The sequence below is a fragment of the Mytilus californianus genome, unplaced genomic scaffold, assembly GCF_021869535.1.
Source record: "Mytilus californianus isolate M0D057914Y unplaced genomic scaffold, xbMytCali1.0.p SCAF_12, whole genome shotgun sequence".
NCBI classification, from domain to species: Eukaryota; Metazoa; Mollusca; class Bivalvia; order Mytilida; family Mytilidae; genus Mytilus; species Mytilus californianus.
In genome coordinates, this window is record NW_026262604.1 from 13,105,752 (window position 1) to 13,124,402 (window position 18,651).

Consider the following 18,651-nt stretch of genomic DNA (forward strand, 5'->3'; position numbering starts at 1 on the left):
TAAATTATTAATTTTTTTTATAATTACGGGTCATGAATAAACTTACAGAAGATGGCCAATGGTTAGAAGACAACTTAGAGGAACTTCTAAAGGACTCTCCTGAGACAGATGCTGATGAAGAGAGAAGAAAGTTACGGGATCTAATGGGTCAATTCGTGTCTATTCAGCCTGGCATGTGAGTGTAACAGATAAATCTGCTGTTTTCTCAAAGGCCTACGACTTCAGGGATGAACTCCACAAGCGCTCTGACTGGTTAGATGAAGCTCAGAGACTTGTGAATGAGGATCCTTTTATAGATGGTTTAGAAGATGCTTGAGCTTTTCTCTGTGAACATGAGGTAGGAAGGAGTCTGTTGTGTTTGATGTGATGTTTAATTTTCTAAAAATGGTGTGTCATCTTTGCTTGTTGTTTGTGATACTAAAATGTCTTGAGATTTTTCAGTGTTTAAAAATTGTTATGATTAAGCTGCTCATGGCTGCGTAGGTTAGCTGCAATAGTTTTTAGGAAATTATTTAATTTCAATGTAGAAGCCAATTTTTTTTAGATTTATGTCTGAAAGTTCAAGAGTATATGTTGGGATTTCTTTGTAAGAAAAATGATGATAGATGTTTTGATGTAAAGAATAAATTTTAATGCCTTACAAATAGATTAAAAGTCTGAAACTGCAAGTTCTATTTGTTTTCCAAAAAAAGCTTTAAATAAAATTTTCAGTGTTCTAGTTTGAAAGGATAAAAGTGTATAAAATTTTAGTTTTGATATATAGCTTCAGTTTAATACGAACACATGGTAATGCATGTACATTTTGTGTTTTAGGGTGATGTTAGTATACATATGGTGACGATTTTCTTTCACAATTCCCTTCCTATACTCTCCTTGCTAAGTGTGTTTCTCGCTTTTAGTAATTCAACAAAGTTTCTCAAACTCGGCTAACTCATTAATCCTTTAATCATTTTAAAGTGTTGAAAATTATTTTAGAAAAAAAGCAACATTTTTAGAAAAAAGGTCTTTTAAAGATTTTTTTAGCAAGTGAAAGATGCATAATTAGAATAATATCAGTTCAAAGCATGTTGAAAATTAGTTAATTCATATATGTTTGTGCTTGCAATTTTATTACATAGGAAATTAAAACATATTATCATCTATGTTTAGAATTTTTTTCTCCAAACATCTAAAAATTTGAGATATGATTTTCTACTGTTTTTGTGAATTTATTACAAAATGTTCAAAATGCCACCATCACTTATTTACAGTAAAAATCTAAAAAAAAATGTATTTAAGACATTTCCTGTTGTATACTTTTTAAATTTGCAACATAACAGTCATATTTGTGTATACTAATCTAATGTTTGTGTCCTTAATTAAGTGAATTTATTTCAAAATTTTGATATGCCACCAACACTAATTTATAGAAAAAGTCACAACAATTCTATTTTTGGAATTCACTGTCCATTTACAGCTTGTATTTGTACCATAACAATGCTGAATCTTGTTTCAGAGCATGTTAAAGAAACTAGATACTGAAGGTGCTAGGATTCAGGCTGATATTGACGCTGGAAGACGTCTCAAGAAAGATAGGAATGCTCCTGCATTTGTTTCAAAAACAGTGGAGGAATTGGACAGAAAATTGAAAGATACAAATGAAAAAGCAAAACAGAAACAAGTGAAATTAAAGGTAGGTACTTTATATAGGCGTAAAATGATATGATGGAAGATTATAAGACTAGGAGAAATCTGAAAAAGGGGGGTCATGGAGTATGGTTTATTCGAAAACAGAAGAGTAGTAAAACTGACTGGTATTTCTTGCATTTGGTTGATTTCCATCTCAATTATTGGTTTGTTAATCAAAATATGATTATTGGTCTGTTAGTCAAAATTGCATTATTAGTCTGTTAGTCAAAATAGAATAATTGGTCTGTTAGTCAAAATAGAATTCTAAGTTTGTTAGTCAAAATTGAATTATTGGTTTATAAGTCAAAAAAGAAACAAGTTTAGCAATCTTCTCTGCTCAGCAATAAGTGTCAGTAGTATGTTTTTGATAAATACAAACTGATGCTTTATGGTAGGGTTATTGTACTCTCTTTAACAGAGTCCCCAAGGTTGACTTTGAGTGTCAGAATAGAAATATAGATAGTTAAAATATATAATGATCCTTGAAACATTGTTGATTGCTTTTTACCTCATAAATCATTTCTGTAATTTGATATAAATAGAAAATGATTCTGAATTGAAAGTATGAGTTAATGAGGTTAAGAGGTGATTATTGAATAATACAATTTTAAACCTACCTGATTGAGCTAACATAACTTAGGCACTGGAAATCCAACCACATGTCGATACATAAACCCGTGTTTTGTTTCTGATGCCAAAGATGATATGACATTGCAAAGAATTTTTTTATTGCATCTTGGGATTTTATGTTTACCAATTTGAAAAAAAAGATATAATGCAATTTATGATATCCAGAATTACCAAGACTGAAGCTTAAAATTATTTGCTTGTAATTATGGAAGATAAGTTTTTATGATTATCCAGGTATTTAAATGTGTTTTTGATGTTTTAGCAAAAAGTAAAAGAATGGGAAAATTATGAAAAATCAAAATCAGACTGTATACAGTTACTCGAGAAAGCAGAAGCTGAACTTGAAAAACCACCTGCAACTTCAGGACATGAATTAGCAGAGAAAGATCTACAATCTAAAAGAGTAAGTAGAATATAAGTAAAGATGCAGAAAAAAATATTTTTTTTGATTTTTTTAGCTCACCTGGCCAGAAAGGCCAAGTGAGCTTTTCTCATCACTTGGCGTCCGTCGTTCGTCGTCCGTTGTCGTCTTCCGGCGTCGTTGTTAACTTTTACAAAAATCTTCTCCTCTGAAACTACCAGGCCAAATTTAACCAAACTTGGGCACAATCATCATTGGGGTATCTACTTTAAAAAATGTGTCCGGCCACCCGGCCAACCAACCAAGATGGCCGCCATGGCTATAAATAGAACATAGGGGTAAAATGTAGATTTTGGCATATATCTCTGAAACCAAAGCATTTAGAGAAAATCTGACAACGGTTAAATTGTTTATCATGTCAAGATCTTATCTGTCCTGAAATTTTCAGATGAATCAGACAACCCATTGTTAGGTTGATGCCCCTGAATTGGTAATTTTAAGGAAATTTTGCTGTTTTGGGTTATTATCTTAAATACTATTATAGATAGAGATAAACTGTAAACAACAATAATGTTCAGCAAAGTAAGATCTACAAATAAGTTAACATGACCAAAATGGTCAGTTGACCCTTCAGGAGTTATTGCCCTTTATAGTCAATTTTTAACAATTTAGTAAATTTTTGTAATCTTTTACAAAAATCTTCTCCTCTGAAACTACTAAGCCAATTTAACCAAACTTGTCCATAAACATCATTAGGGTATCCAGTTTAAAAATTGTGTCTGATGACAAGATGGCCGACATGGTTAAAAATAGTACATAGAGTAAAATGCAGTTTTTGGCTCATATCTCTGAAACCAAAGAATTTAGAACAAATCTGACAGGGATAAAATTGTTCATTAGGTCAAGATCTATCTGCCTTGAAATTTTTAGACCATTTAGGCAACCTGTTGTTGGGTAGCTGCCCCTGAATTGGTAATCGTAAGAAAATTTTGCATCTTTTGGTTATTATCTTGAATATTAGTATAGATAGAGATAAACTGTAAACAGCAATAATGTATAGTAAAGAAAGACCTAAAAATAAGTCAACATGATCAAAATGGTCAATTGACCCCATAAGGAGATATTGCCCTTTATAGTCAATTCTTAACAATTTTCATAAATTTTGTAAAATATTACAAAATATTTTCCACTGTAACTACAGGGCCAAATTTAACCAAACTTGGGCACAATCATCATTGGGGTATCTACTTTAAAAAATGTGTCCGGCCACCCGGCCAACCAACCAAGATGGCCGCCATGGCTATAAATAGAACATAGGGGTAAAATGTAGATTTTGGCATATATCTCTGAAACCAAAGCATTTAGAGAAAATCTGACAACGGTTAAATTGTTTATCATGTCAAGATCTTATCTGTCCTGAAATTTTCAGATGAATCAGACAACCCATTGTTAGGTTGATGCCCCTGAATTGGTAATTTTAAGGAAATTTTGCTGTTTTGGGTTATTATCTTAAATACTATTATAGATAGAGATAAACTGTAAACAACAATAATGTTCAGCAAAGTAAGATCTACAAATAAGTTAACATGACCAAAATGGTCAGTTGACCCTTCAGGAGTTATTGCCCTTTATAGTCAATTTTTAACAATTTAGTAAATTTTTGTAATCTTTTACAAAAATCTTCTCCTCTGAAACTACTAAGCCAATTTAACCAAACTTGTCCATAAACATCATTAGGGTATCCAGTTTAAAAATTGTGTCTGATGACAAGATGGCCGACATGGTTAAAAATAGTACATAGAGTAAAATGCAGTTTTTGGCTCATATCTCTGAAACCAAAGAATTTAGAACAAATCTGACAGGGATAAAATTGTTCATTAGGTCAAGAGCTATCTGCCTTGAAATTTTTAGACCATTCAGGCAACCTGTTGTTGGGTAGCTGCCCCTGAATTGGTAATCGTAAGAAAATTTTGCATCTTTTGGTTATTATCTTGAATATTAGTATAGATAGAGATAAACTGTAAACAGCAATAATGTATAGTAAAGAAAGACCTAAAAATAAGTCAACATGATCAAAATGGTCAATTGACCCCATAAGGAGATATTGCCCTTTATAGTCAATTCTTAACAATTTTCATAAATTTTGTAAAATATTACAAAATATTTTCCACTGTAACTACAGGGCCAAGTTCATTATAGATAGAGATAAATGTAAGCAGCAAGAATGTTTGGTAAAGTAAGATCTGCACACACCATCACCAAAACACAATTTTGTCAAGCATCCATCAGTGTCCTGTGTTTAATATGCACAAAGACCAAGGTGAGCGACACAAGCTCTTTAGAGCCTCTAGTTGATGTTTTTCATGTATCAGTTGTCTGCAAATGTTCTAAGATAAACATCAAATGATAATGCACATTAGGAACATATTTATAGATATTTATCAAAGATATTTCTTTGTACTGGAAGGGAAGTAAATCTCCCTAACTTTGAAAGTTTTCCAAAAATCTTGTTTACAAATCATAAATTGTTTTATCACTTGCATTGTGATTAGCTTTTAATGATATTCAAGAATATTATACTGTTATTTATATAAAAACAAGTGAAAAAACAAAAAAAGGTTATTCAGTATCTAAGTCTGGTTTTCCAATTGTTTTTTCTTAGAATCTGTGTTTCCCAGAAAACAGAAATATATATATAAGCATCATGAATATATTAACTTATATTCAGCAATATATTTGGGAAGTTTGCTATAGCAATACTTTCCTTAAGGCGTCGGCCTCAAACCGGAAGTGACGGACTATCGCAAAATGTTCTGCTCCAAGATAATGTAGTACTAGTTCATAATATAAGTTCCAAATGGAAACAATATTCTGTAATATTATTTCCACTGGAATAAATATTACAGTAAATGTTCCTAACAGAATAAATGATATAGAATACTTGTTCCAACAGGAACAGATATTATGACATTGTTTATAACAAAGATTCCAATGGAACCTCTGTTTATAACAAAGATTCCAATGGAACTTCTGTTAGGTGGAACAAATATACATTGACAGTGTTTGAATACTGATTCTAGGAAGATGCTTTTGAAATATTGAGTCCTTTTGAAAAAATTACAGCTTGAATAAAAAAGGAATGAATGTTCACTGACAATTCAGGTGAATTTAACTTCATTTTGTAAATGAGTATCACAAACACTACCTCCGATGTGCCATGCCCTGAAGAGAAAATCAAAAGAAATCTACGCGTTTCATTCATGAATATTTCATGAATGAACATTTTACCGCACTATTTTTACTATTTACGATATTTACAACTGTTTATTATTGAATAAGTAAAAGCCCGAGAGTATCGAAAGAATCTGGTAAACGAGAACAAGTTGATATTTTGTCCGTTGGATAATTGACAAGTGATAATGGTTTGATTGAACAATACACAGGTGATAGAATATAGAATAATCGATAATTATCATGATGACTAATGTCTCATGCCAAGGACGAGTGGAAGTAAATACCTGTTTTGATAGAAAAGTGCCTGATCCTGATAGAAAAGTTCAGGAGTGAATTGTTTTTGTCAAAAACATTTGAAAACTTTTAAATTTCGCTATTTAAATACCAGCTATTTTACATTTCAGTGTGGATTTAAGGACCTTCACTCGTCCATGATGCTCACAGTTACGTGGATGAAACTGACAGCTGAAAAACATTGACTCAACGACAGTTCGTACGTATCACAGCCTACTCAGTGTTACGATTATCAATTACATTTATACACAAATCGTTACAAGGATAAGGTAGACAAGTCAGCTTTTACATAGAATAACTCAGTGTATCAAGACAAGTGCTATAGCAATTATTAACATGATTAAATAAAATCTGTCCATGTGCAAAATGACTTTCTTACTCTAAGTACTTAACCATGCAGTGGCAGATCCAGAACTTTCTTTCCTTACACTTTAATTTAATTTTTGCCTCAATTCTAAATTTCACAGCATCAACTATAAAATGTGTTACATGGTTTAACGCACCTCTATGAATCTAGTGTATATAAACCTTTTATACGCCCGTTTACGGGACGTATTATGGTATACCTCTGTCCGTCCGTCCGTCTGTCTGTCCGTCCGTCCGCAACATGTCGGACATTAACTCAAAAACGCTTTAACCAATTTGCATAAAACTTTGGTAAATTGTTAATATCTATTGACGTGAGCTCCCTTTCGTTTTTTATAAATTTTAGATTTTATGTTTCCGAGTTATGGGGTTTTATTCATTAAAAAAAGGGGGATTTTCCAGTTTTCGGACAATAACTCAAGAATGCTTTCACCAACTTGAAAGAAATTCTGGTGAATTGTTTATATCTATTGACATGAGCTCCTTTTCGATTTTTATATATTTTAGATTTTACGTTTCCGAGTTACAGGGATTTATTCATAAAAAAAGGGGGATTTTCCAGTATTCGGACAAAAAATCAAAAATGCTTTCAGCAGTTTTTTATGAAACTTTGGTGAATTGTTTATATTTATTGATGTAAGCTCCCTTTACATTTTCATAAATTTCTAATATGACATTGAAAATTAATTGAACTTTAATTGTTTATAGTCTGACAACAGATTTACTAAGTATTGCGCAACAGAACAGTGTATTGCACAATTTAACAGCAAGAAATCTTTAATTGAATCTAATTATATATATATTCATATAACCAATTTCAAGTTCTTTGACTACATTTATTCAGAAACCTATAATATGTCAAATATTTAATACAATCCAAATTCAGACCTGTATCAAGCTTAAATATTGTGTCCATTTTTGCCCCAACTGTTCAGGGTTGGACCTCTGCGGGGCGTACCCAGCTGCGCTCAGCAAAGCAGTTTATTATTCCTGTCGTCATACTGCTATTGTAATGTCACCACTGTATTAAGTTTTACCCTTTTTCTTCTGTAAATATGAAAAAGAAGATGTGGTATGATTACCAATGAGACAACTCTTCACAAGAGACCAAAATGACACAGAAATTAACAACTATAGGTAACCGTACGGTCTTCAACAATGAGCAAAGCCCATACCGCATAGTCAGCTATAAAAGGCCCCGAAATGGCAATGTAAAACAATTCAAACGAGGAAACTAAAGGCCTTATTTATATAAAAAATGAACAAAAAACAAATATGTAACACATAAACAAACGACAAACACTAAATTACAGGCTCCTGACTTGGGACAGGCACATACTTACATAACGTGGCGGGGTTAAATATGTTAGCGGGATCCCAACCCTCCCCTAACCTGGGACAGTGGTATAACAGTACAACATAAGAACGAACTATAAAAAGGCTTAACTCATCAGATGGACAAAAATACAAGTGGATGTGGCCGGGTAAGTACTTAATACTGAGAAAAAAAGTTTAGCTACACTTTTTTCAAATTTTTTTTGTTGTTTCTGCAAAAAAAAAAATTAATTTAAACATCATTGATATAATCCTAAGATCTACCTGTAATTTTAAACAGTCGTACTTTTTTTCTGGGTGACTGATTTCGTGCCTTTTAAGCTTTCCACATGTAATTGATGTTTTACCTTCTGTTCCTGAATTTTTAAAACGAAATTTGAAAATTATTTTTCACTTACGTTCATAGACACACCATTGGTAAGAAAAACACAAACATTAGAACAAATTTCATTGGGCGTCAACCAGGCCTCCCTGAAAGTTACCGTCAGAAAGTTCTTGAAATGGTCGATGCCGGATTGAGTGTTGCTGCCATCACAATCCTTCATTGATTAACCCGTTGTTAGGTTGATGCCCCTGAATTGGTAATTTTAAGGAAATTTTGCTGTTTTGGGTTATTATCTTAAATACTATTATAGATAGAGATAAACTGTAAACAACAATAATGTTCAGCAAAGTAAGATCTACAAATAAGTTAACATGACCAAAATGGTCAGTTGACCCCTTCAGGAGTTATTGCCCTTTATAGTCAATTTTTAACAATTTTTGTAAATTTTTGTAATCTTTTACAAAAATCTGCTCCTCTGAAACTACTAAGCCAATTTAACCAAACTTGTCCATAAACATCATTAGGGTATCCAGTTTAAAAATTGTGTCTGATGACAAGATGGCCGACATGGCTAAAAATAGTACATAGAGTAAAAATATGCAGTTTTTGGCTCATATCTCTGAAACCAAAGAATTTAGAACAAATCTGACAGGGATAAAATTGTTCATTAGGTCAAGATCTATCTGCCTTGAAATTTTTAGACCATTCAGGCAACCCGTTGTTGGGTAGCTGCCCCTGAATTGGTAATCGTAAGAAAATTTTGCATCTTTTGGTTATTATCTTGAATATTAGTATAGATAGAGATAAACTGTAAACAGCAATAATGTATAGTAAAGTATTTCTGCAAAAAAAAAAAAATTAATTTAAACATCATTGATATAATCCTAAGGTCTACCTACAATCCTTCATTGATGCACTTGGAGCATAGTGAGAAATTGATTTTGAATAACACTATACTCATTTCCGCATTTTGACCCTACTGCGCTCCATACAAAGAAATTCCTAGTGAATATGAGTGATATTACCACAAAAAACAGGTCAAGTTGAATTTTGGTGGCATCAATTTTACAATTCTAGAGTTATGCTTCTTAACAAATGGAACAGTTACTTGAATTTTTTGTTTACGATCTCATAACTTTGATTTATCTCAACCAAATGTTATGAAACTCACACACAATGCTCATGCAATATCACAAAACACTGATCAAATTTGATTTTTGGTGGTGTCAGTTTTACTGTTCTAGAGTTATGCCCCTTTACAAATTTAAAAATTGCTGATTTTTGCCAATGGCATTGGCGGCGGCGCCCACAAATATTAACTCTGTGGTTGAAGTTTTTGAAATTTTAATAACTCTCTTAAACTATCCTGGATTTCTACTTAACTTGGACAGAAGCTTGTTTATGATCATAGGATAGTATCCTCAAGTAAATTTTGTAAAAAAAAATCCATTTTTTCAGTATTTTACTGCCAGAAAACATTACATTCATTCTGTGGTTAACATTTTAATAACTTTCTTAAAATATCGTGGATTTGTACCAAATTTGGACAGAAGCTTGCTTATGATCAAAAGTTAGTATTTAAAAGGAAATTTAGTTAACATTTTGTTCTTGTTTTTCTGTAATTTACTTATTAACATGATTAATGGACTTGGCTTTTCTTCCAGTTACATCCAATTTCTATGAGTATGTAGCTAAAGGCAATATCTTTGGTTAGCTTGCTTGCTAGCTGAACTGTGAAGTCATTGTTGTGTTAGGTAAACTACCCTCCTTTAAGCGTAGACTAGTCTGGCAGATAACCAATCTATCTGACTGTAGGACTAGGATATTTCGAAAGGAGGGTAGTATACATTACCTAACAATGACTTCATGGTTCAGCTAGCAAGCAAGCTAACCAATGATATTGCCTTTAGCTACATACTCATTGAAATCAGCTGTAACATTACATACAGTCTGCAGTTAAATTTTTTGGAAACATTTATTAGATTCATAAACTATCCTGGATTTTTACCAAATTTGGACAAAATCTTCTTACAATCAAAAGATAGTATATAGAGGAATATTTTCGTTAATTTTTTCCCCATTTTTGTTGAGCCTGCGATTGACAGCCAAAGTAGGCGAGACACCAGGTTCCTGGTGACGGAACACTTACAATTTTTTTTCAATACCGTGCTCTATATTTAGTGTGCCTCTATCAAATGTTACGAAACTTGTACACAATACTTTTACCGACAAAACCATGATCATGTTTGAATTTTGATGCCATCATTTTACTGTTATGGGTAGGGTTAATTATGCCCAGTTACAAATGGAAAAAGATATACTATAAAATCACAGGCCTTAGATATGACATGGGCACATAAAGAAATAAATAGAGCTTTCTGTATATTTGAATGTTTTAGAACAACAGTTTAAGGTTGCAATAGAAAATATCAAAATTTTATATGACAAACATATGAAAAAAGGGATTTTTGAAAATTGCTGAAAAGAAAATGGTTGTAAATATAACGGAATTTGATGAGACTGTCGTACAAGTGAGAGGTTTAGCGCTATAAAACCAGGTTCAATCCACCATTTTCTTCATTTGAAAATGCCTGTACAAAGTCAGGAATATGACAGTTGTTGTCCATTCGTTTTTGATGTGTTTTGTCATTTGATTTTGCCATGTGATTAGGGACTTTCCGATTAAATTTTCCTCGGAGTTCAGTATTTTTATGATTTTACTTTTTAGTTAAAAAAATCAAAGCTGTGATTAAATACTTATTTGAAATAATACACATCTATAACCTATTTGAAATATTATACACATCTATAACCTACCGGTATTTGAAATAATACACATCTACAGTTGCAAACTTCCCAGAGGTGCTATCTAGCACTTTGATTAGAATAGTTTTTGGCAATATTGACTTTTTTTTTAAACAAATATCTGACCATTAATATTTTCAATCCTTCTTTTACAGGAACTTCAAAGAACATTAGACAAATTGAAAGAAAGTGTAAATGACATGCAAAAAATAAATGCGATCGTGGCAGAGGGTGCTAGTCGTCAGTGGAATGGACCGTTAAAAGTGGAGATCTCTGAAATAGACAAAAGGCTTGACAATGTATTCACCAGACTTAATGCTAAGTTGGCAGATCTGGAAGCAACGATCGCCAAATGGACTGAATGTTACAAGAGAAGTTAATCATTTATGTGAATGGTTAAACACCAAAGAGTCAAATCTTAATGATGTGTTTGAAAACAAATCGGCTCAGCCTGAAGAGCAGCTGAACAAAGCAACTGTAAGCTATCATCATTTTCCAGTTAAACTTGGCTTGTTTTTATAAGTTGTACTGATTGAAGAGCACAGAAGTTTCATATCTTGCAACATGTTGATAAATTTTTAAATTTGATTTTTAGAATTTTATGATATTGAATAAGTTTAAACAATGCAGCTATCTAATACTATCATCTTGTTTTATTTAGATGATTGATTTGAATGTAATCAGAAACTTTTGGCAAACATAACTTTGTCTTTTTATGTACTTGTGTTTATATATGATATCAGAAAGTTTTTATGTATTTGTGTCTATACATGATAGATAAAAGTACAGAATTACATGTATTAACAAAAGACAGCTTGCAGTGTTCCAGCTAGGATTTCAAAAGGGCAGGGTGCGAATCCTGAAAAAGGGCATTTAACGCGTGATATGATAATATGAAAAGGGCAAGTTTTAATAAAGATTATAATCAAACATTGTTTGTTCATTGAATCACTGGTTATAAATATACAAGAACAACATCATTAGCCCAGAGAAAAACTATCTTTCTACTTTTTTGGCTGAAAACTTATCAAGCAGCTTGTGACACAAGTTTTAAATCATTGCTTGGCACAGTTAAGCTTTATATGCAGTATTTTTTGAAAAATGTCCTGCTTCATTCTGTTTCTATGGTCTGACACACTTTACAAGTTTCACCTTTCTACCTTTTCTGTGCTTAATGGCAATACAGCACAAAACAGCTGTAAATGCACAATGTTAGGATATAGTGAACAGTGAAAATTTGGATTGAAAATAAAAAATACAGAAAAAGATGACCAAGGCACCCTACCAACCCTGCTACTAAGACCCTCTTTAACTTTTCCCATAACTGAAAACACCTAAACATATAAATTCTAAAGCCAGAAGTATGAAGACATATTTTATAATATCTTAGTAGGTTACTCAATGCTAGGAAAAATAAGATTGAGTTATCTTTCTTTATTTGGGTGTGCTCCTTCTTTGGGGGATAATAAATAGTACGTAGAAGATGTAAATACGATCAACAATATGGCGGCCGATTTTGTTATTTTCGTATAAAAAATGAAGGCAGTCAATGAAAAATACGTCTTAATTTGCTATTTATTTCACGGAAACAATAAGAGCAATGTTTTTAACGAGTTGATTATGGTTTTCGACTTTCTGTCAATTACGTTTTCTCCATGAAACTACGGTAAACATTGCTAATTGTGCCCAAGTTGTATGAACATTTCTTCAAGTTCAAAGACAAATGCCGACTGACCGATTCTATTTGAATGAATTAATGTTGATGATCATTAAATGACCCATCCGATAAACGGATTACCTATATCAACAGATTATGACACCTGTTGTAACCGTTGATTAACTTGGGGTCGTAAACAAAGTCATATACTTGTCGCCAGGTAAATTTTTGTAATTGGCTGATCATATCAATACGAACAAAATAATATACCAATCGATCTTCAAAAAAGGCAGGGCGCCCTGCAAACTGTAAAAAGGGCACAGGGCGGCACTCGGGAAAGGGCGGGCGGACCGCCCTGTAAAAACGACCTAGCTGGAACACTGGCTTGTTTAGCATATCTTTAAAGAAATGTTATAAACTTTAAGAATACAGTTAAAATACAATAACATAAATTTGTATACCATCCTGATAACACTGATTTGGTTGACCCATTTAATTACCATTACTCTTAATAGTAGTTATTTTACTTTTTCATAATTTGTATTCTTGCTTTTCAGGATATTTCCAGAGAAGTATACGAAAACAGGGTAACCTTAGATAATTTGGAAAAAGATGCTAGGGGCTTGTCACAAAACTTAAGATCGAGGGAGACATCAGCTCTCAAAACAAAACTGGCCAGTGTCAGACGTCAGTGGGAGAACCTATGTTCCAGAGCTAAGGATAGAAGTTCTGCTCTGACAGGAAGTGTAGCTCACTGGCAGATGTACCAGAACTTGTCCCAGCAGCTGTAACCATGGATGGAGAAAGCTCAAAGATACTGTGCTACTGAACTTCCTAAATGTTCCTCGTTGGAGGAAGCCAAAGACTTGTATAATCTTCACCAGGTGAGAGTGATGGAGAGTTCAATAAATAAAGCAAACAGAAAATAAATTCAAATAATATGACAGTTTCATTTTGAAAAGATTTTAAGGGCAAAGGAGGGTAGGATTGATAAATACCAAGAAGATTGATTGTACTTCTATGTTACCATGGAAATTTTTAGAACTTTTTAAAAAACACAAGCTATTTTGATTTATCTTTTAGACTATCTTTTTGATTCCAGATGAACCTTGATGAAATTAGAAACTAGGATTAAATTCTTCCACTGTAGACAGGCATTTCATGTACAAAGAAATCAGTGATGCTTGAATCAAATAAGATTAAAAGGCAAAATAAAGTACTTAGTAGAAGAGCATTATAAAGGTTTTGCAACAATTGACAAAGTTTACGTACATCTGTCTATTTACAGGAACTTCAAAAAGAACTTGAAGAACATGAAAAAAATATCAAAGCCCTACAAGACAAAACTGCTCTACAGAATAAATATCCATCTGCAGAAACCAGTAACCTTGCCAAGGATGCTCTCGTGCTTTGCAAGAAGTTTGACACTGTTGTCAACCGTGGAGATAAGGTAGCTGACACGCTTGAGAGCACTCTAGAACAACACTGTCAGGATGCCCAGCTTCAGGAGCAGAGATGGCTTAAAGCAGCTAAAGAGAAGTTAGCATGGTGCGGAGACATCCCTGGGGATAGATACAGTGTAGAGGGAAAATTAGCCACTATCAAGGTTAGTTTTCTAAATTTCAAACTTGTAAGATGTAAAATCTTCAGTCTTTCAAAGTATTGTATCTATGACTGTTGTTTAATTCATTTTTTTGTGATTATTTTGGAAAGACATTAATCTTTATTACTTCTACTCCAGTGTTTTTTTTTATGGAACCAATATGAAAATAAGGAGATGTGTTATTATTGCAAATAAACTCATGGATACCAGGATTTAGATTTTGTACACCAGACACACATTTTGTCTACATAAAACCCATCAGTGAAGATCAACTTAAAGTAGCCAAATAAAGTAAGAAGTTAAAGAACATTGAGGACTCAAAATTTGATAAACATTATGAAGTTGTTTGTGTGAAATCCTATTAACAGAATGTAAATTTAATTCATGAATTTTACTGTTTGAACAGGACTTGATAGCTGGTTTGAAAGATGGAGGACAAAAGAAAAATCTAGCAGCAGCCAAGTTAGACTCTCTGAAGGCTGTCTTACCCAGAGAGAGACAAACTGAATTAGAGAGACAGAGGAAACAAGCTGACAAAGAATTCCAGGACTTAGTCAAACAACTACAGCAAACACAGTAAGATATTTCAGATATTTTTGTAGGTTTTGAAATTGATTTTTTTTTTTTTGATGAATACACTATCCCTCAAAGTGTTTGAATGTTAGACCTTAAGTGCAAAATAGATTGCCTAATACTAGTTGTTTTTTATTCTCAATTTGACAAGTGAATTTCTACCATCTGAGTTATAAAAATAACTGTTTTCAACCCTTCTGGGAAATTTTCAATCCTGAAAACTGAGTCATTAATGGAAAAAAGTATTTTAAATTTATCACTTATGCATTTTAAAACTGATAATTGCTGATGATGCTAAATATTCAGACCTGAAAGATTTGTATACAATCTCTGGATAATTTCATGTATGAATGCAATGAATACACTATTTCCTTAACTCTTATTGACTTTATTGATGTGATTTTTAGGAATAAACTGGAAGGATCTGTTGATCAGTTGATGGAGTATGATAATAAGTATGAACGACTTTCTCAATGAATCAAAGATATGGAAGACAAAATCAGAAATGAAGGCAATCTCAAATCTGACCTGCTTAAGGCAAAACTCAACAAGCTGAACACTTCAGTGTATGTATAAAGTCATCTAAGTTTTGTTTATTTCTTTTTTATATGGATTCAGAGAGGCATAGAGTGTATTTTTTAATGGGAAATTTAGATTTGGTTAGTGAAACTAATGAAATAAAATTTATATAACAGAGACATTCATAATTTTCCAATCAAATAGAAAAGTTTGCAATAATTTTAATTCTTGACTAGAATAATGAATAGGAAAGGAGCTTATTTGATGTTAGATGCACACAAAATGTTAACAAGAAAAAAAAACTAATAACATTTAAAACAGTAGGTTCAAGACCGTTGAAAAGACAAAATGTCGGACAATTGCAATTATAATAACAGTAAAACACACTGTATTGTTACTTTATTTGTTTTACACCATGTTAATTTAATTCTTACTAATATATCTTTCAGGACTTGTATGAAGATATACAGAGACACAGACCCCAATTTGAAGCCTTACGTAATGAGGCCTCAGAGATCTCTAACACCACTGGTGATGATAGAACAGCTACATATGCTACTCAGCTTTTGTCCAGATATGAGACACTGGCCAATAATGTTAATGTAAGTATATTTATTGTAACAATCATGTATGTTATGAAAACATTTTAGATTAATGGAAAAAAATACTTGTAACCAGTTGTATCTTGCAGAAATTTATAATTTATTCTAATTTGTTTTAACAAATTTAATTTATTTAAAAACCTTAAATGATATCTTGATGTATGTATGTACTGTTGGTTTAAAACAACTTTTGAACCTTAAGAATTGATTTCAGTTTCTATGCAGTTTTCACAGAGACACTACTAAGTGGAAACCAAAACATTATTTATACTGATCTCTTAAACATTTACAATGAATATTCTTTTTTTTTTATTAGTCCTGTCCTAATGCGTTGCATATTAATTAATTTTCTATTAATATTTGTACAATTACTTTTTGTTTGTAGGAACAATGTGAACATTGTGATCAGAATGCTGAACAGCATCAAACTACCTGAACAAACATAAACACTGTACATACTGGTTAGAAGGATCCCTACAACAGTTAGAGGACTGTAGTGATCTGACTGATGACCAAGACAGTCTACAGGCTAAACTACAGAATGTTGAGGTGGGTTTAGTATCTATTTTTTTATCGTGAGTTTTAAGTAAGAAGGCTTTCTTAAGAATTTGACTGCAGTCTTTTATTGTGAGATTTTCTGGTACATAAAATGTGTCGCATAGAATAAGTTTTTTTAGATTCCTCTCACTTCATTTTGTAAATTATTTCTTATTTTATTTCACATTTTTAAATATATGAAATTCCTGGCTTTAATTCATGTTAGAAAATATTTGTTTTTTCCTGGTACATTTATATCAAAATTTAAGTTCCCATAGATCTAATTTTGAGACATTCAACTGTATAGCCTAAAGGTTTTGCTCCTGATTAATCTATTTTGTTGAGTTGAAATAAATGACTGTTTCCTGCTGTTTCAAAAAATCTGAATAAAAAACTTTCTAATCTGTAGGATATATTAGCAGACAAAGAAGAAGGTCTCGCTAAGTTCACTGCTGCATTAGAAGCTGGCGAAAAACTGTATCCAAATACCTCAAATACTGGAAGAGAAGCAGTCCGCAAGGATCTGAGGCACTTCGTGAGAAATGGGAATTGTTCAATGACAAACTCCATGATACCCAGCGCTCGCTGGAAAGTAGCCGCATGCAGCTACCTTTGATGATAATTATGACCAGCTGTTGAGATGAGTGTCCGATATGGACAACCAAGTCCAGCAAGACAAAGAATTATGGAATACCTTACAAGAAAAGAAAGCCATGCTTCAGCATTACAGGATATTGTTAAACTTTGTGATGACATCATAACATACAGCTGTTTTGTTGTATTAATTCATTTTGCAGTAGCTAACAATTTTAATTAAGAAAATTTGAAAAAAAGAAATGACAAATTTGTGCATGATTGCAGACATTATAATAAATTGTGAGTGATTTGTTTAACAAAGTTTTTTTGATTGCTGATTAAAACCATAATGTTAATTGTGTGATATTTGTGTATATAATTCTGTGAAAACTTTATTTTAATACTGAATAAAACTTGGAATTTAATACTACTTGAAAATGATAATGCTTAAACTTTTAAAACAAATTAATTCTAAATTTTTAAAACTTTTGATGCTAACTTATTTTAACCAATTTTTTCTAAAAAAATATTTAAACTTTTTAATGCTATCTTTTATTTACCAATTAATTTTAAATTATTAAACTTTAGATGCAAAGTTTATTAACTATTGATGTTGATATTGTTTAAAACTCACCTCTTGTCAATGTACAAGACACAGACTGGAGTAAATGCTGTTTATTAAAATAAGATGCTATTTTTGGCAGAAAACTGATAAAAATGGAGCAGCTATGAGCTTAATAAAAGAAAAAAAAAATGTATCATATATCGAGATATTAAATTTTTTCATGATAAGGAAGATTCTTTTGTTGGTTTAAGCACAAAATATAAAAACAGCATGAGCAAATTATTGAATGGCAATGTACAGGCAAAATAAACAAAAGAGAAAAAATGATATCTGGTTAGAAAAAAAAGATTTTTTTATTTTTATACAAGGCGATTAAAAATTATAAATAGTGTAATTTCAAAATAATGGTAAAGTTTAATATTTTTACTTAAAAGTGTTGATATTCGAATTTTGTATTAGCTACAGTAAAATGTTGTTTTATGACAAGTACTTTTTGTTTGTGTGATGTGATGTTAAAACAACAGTTTAATTTTAATCATGGAATGCTGGGATTTGGAAGAAGAGTTTTTGGTTTAACATTTTCTGCTTCTAATAAAGTTATATATTTTGGTTTGATAAACTGAATATATGACATAGAAAGCTAATTTGTGAAGTGTTGAATCAAAAACTTTTGTTTGTGTTAATATGATATGAACAATGTTATTATTTTGTGAAGAAATTTCCTAAATATGCACTATTTTGTATAATAATGAAATATCAGAGATATTTAAGAAATGTACATTGAAATTCCTGACTGACGTATTGGGTAGAGTGAAGAATGGTTCAGCAAACACAATTTTGGTGCCATAATGTTTGACAAAGATTTTTGTATCTAGGGTTTGTGAATTAAGGAAGCTCGCTTGTCATGTTATGGGATTTTGGTTAGATTTTCGGAATCCTCTGGTTTTATCCATTTAAATGCCATAACAATTTTTGCCCGGTGTCATATGGAATTTTGAACC

The 18,651-nt window shown here is 31.9% G+C and overlaps 1 protein-coding gene across 1 annotated transcript; it reads left to right on the plus strand.

The window, feature by feature from the left end:
* The first annotated feature begins 51 nt into the window (after positions 1–51).
* LOC127721402 (nesprin-1-like) lies at positions 52–14,858 on the plus strand. The gene is made up of 8 exons (XM_052228127.1): positions 52–337; positions 1,496–1,672; positions 2,561–2,701; positions 6,298–6,386; positions 11,174–11,495; positions 13,233–13,559; positions 13,964–14,281; positions 14,685–14,858. The coding sequence occupies exons 6-8, from the start codon at positions 13,473–13,475 to the stop codon at positions 14,856–14,858; spliced, it is 579 nt and encodes a 192-aa protein (XP_052084087.1). The 5' UTR covers positions 52–337; positions 1,496–1,672; positions 2,561–2,701; positions 6,298–6,386; positions 11,174–11,495; positions 13,233–13,472.
* The last annotated feature ends 3,793 nt before the right edge of the window (positions 14,859–18,651 follow it).

Bases quoted from the DNA above. Each gene is read 5' to 3' on its own strand.
- LOC127721402 (XM_052228127.1), top strand. From the start codon at position 13,473: ATGGAGAAAGCTCAAAGATACTGTGCTACTGAACTTCCTAAATGTTCC. The intron at 13,560-13,963 runs GTGAGAGTGATG...GTCTATTTACAG, and splicing joins ACTTGTATAATCTTCACCAG to GAACTTCAAAAAGAACTTGA. The intron at 14,282-14,684 runs GTTAGTTTTCTA...CTGTTTGAACAG, and splicing joins GAAAATTAGCCACTATCAAG to GACTTGATAGCTGGTTTGAA.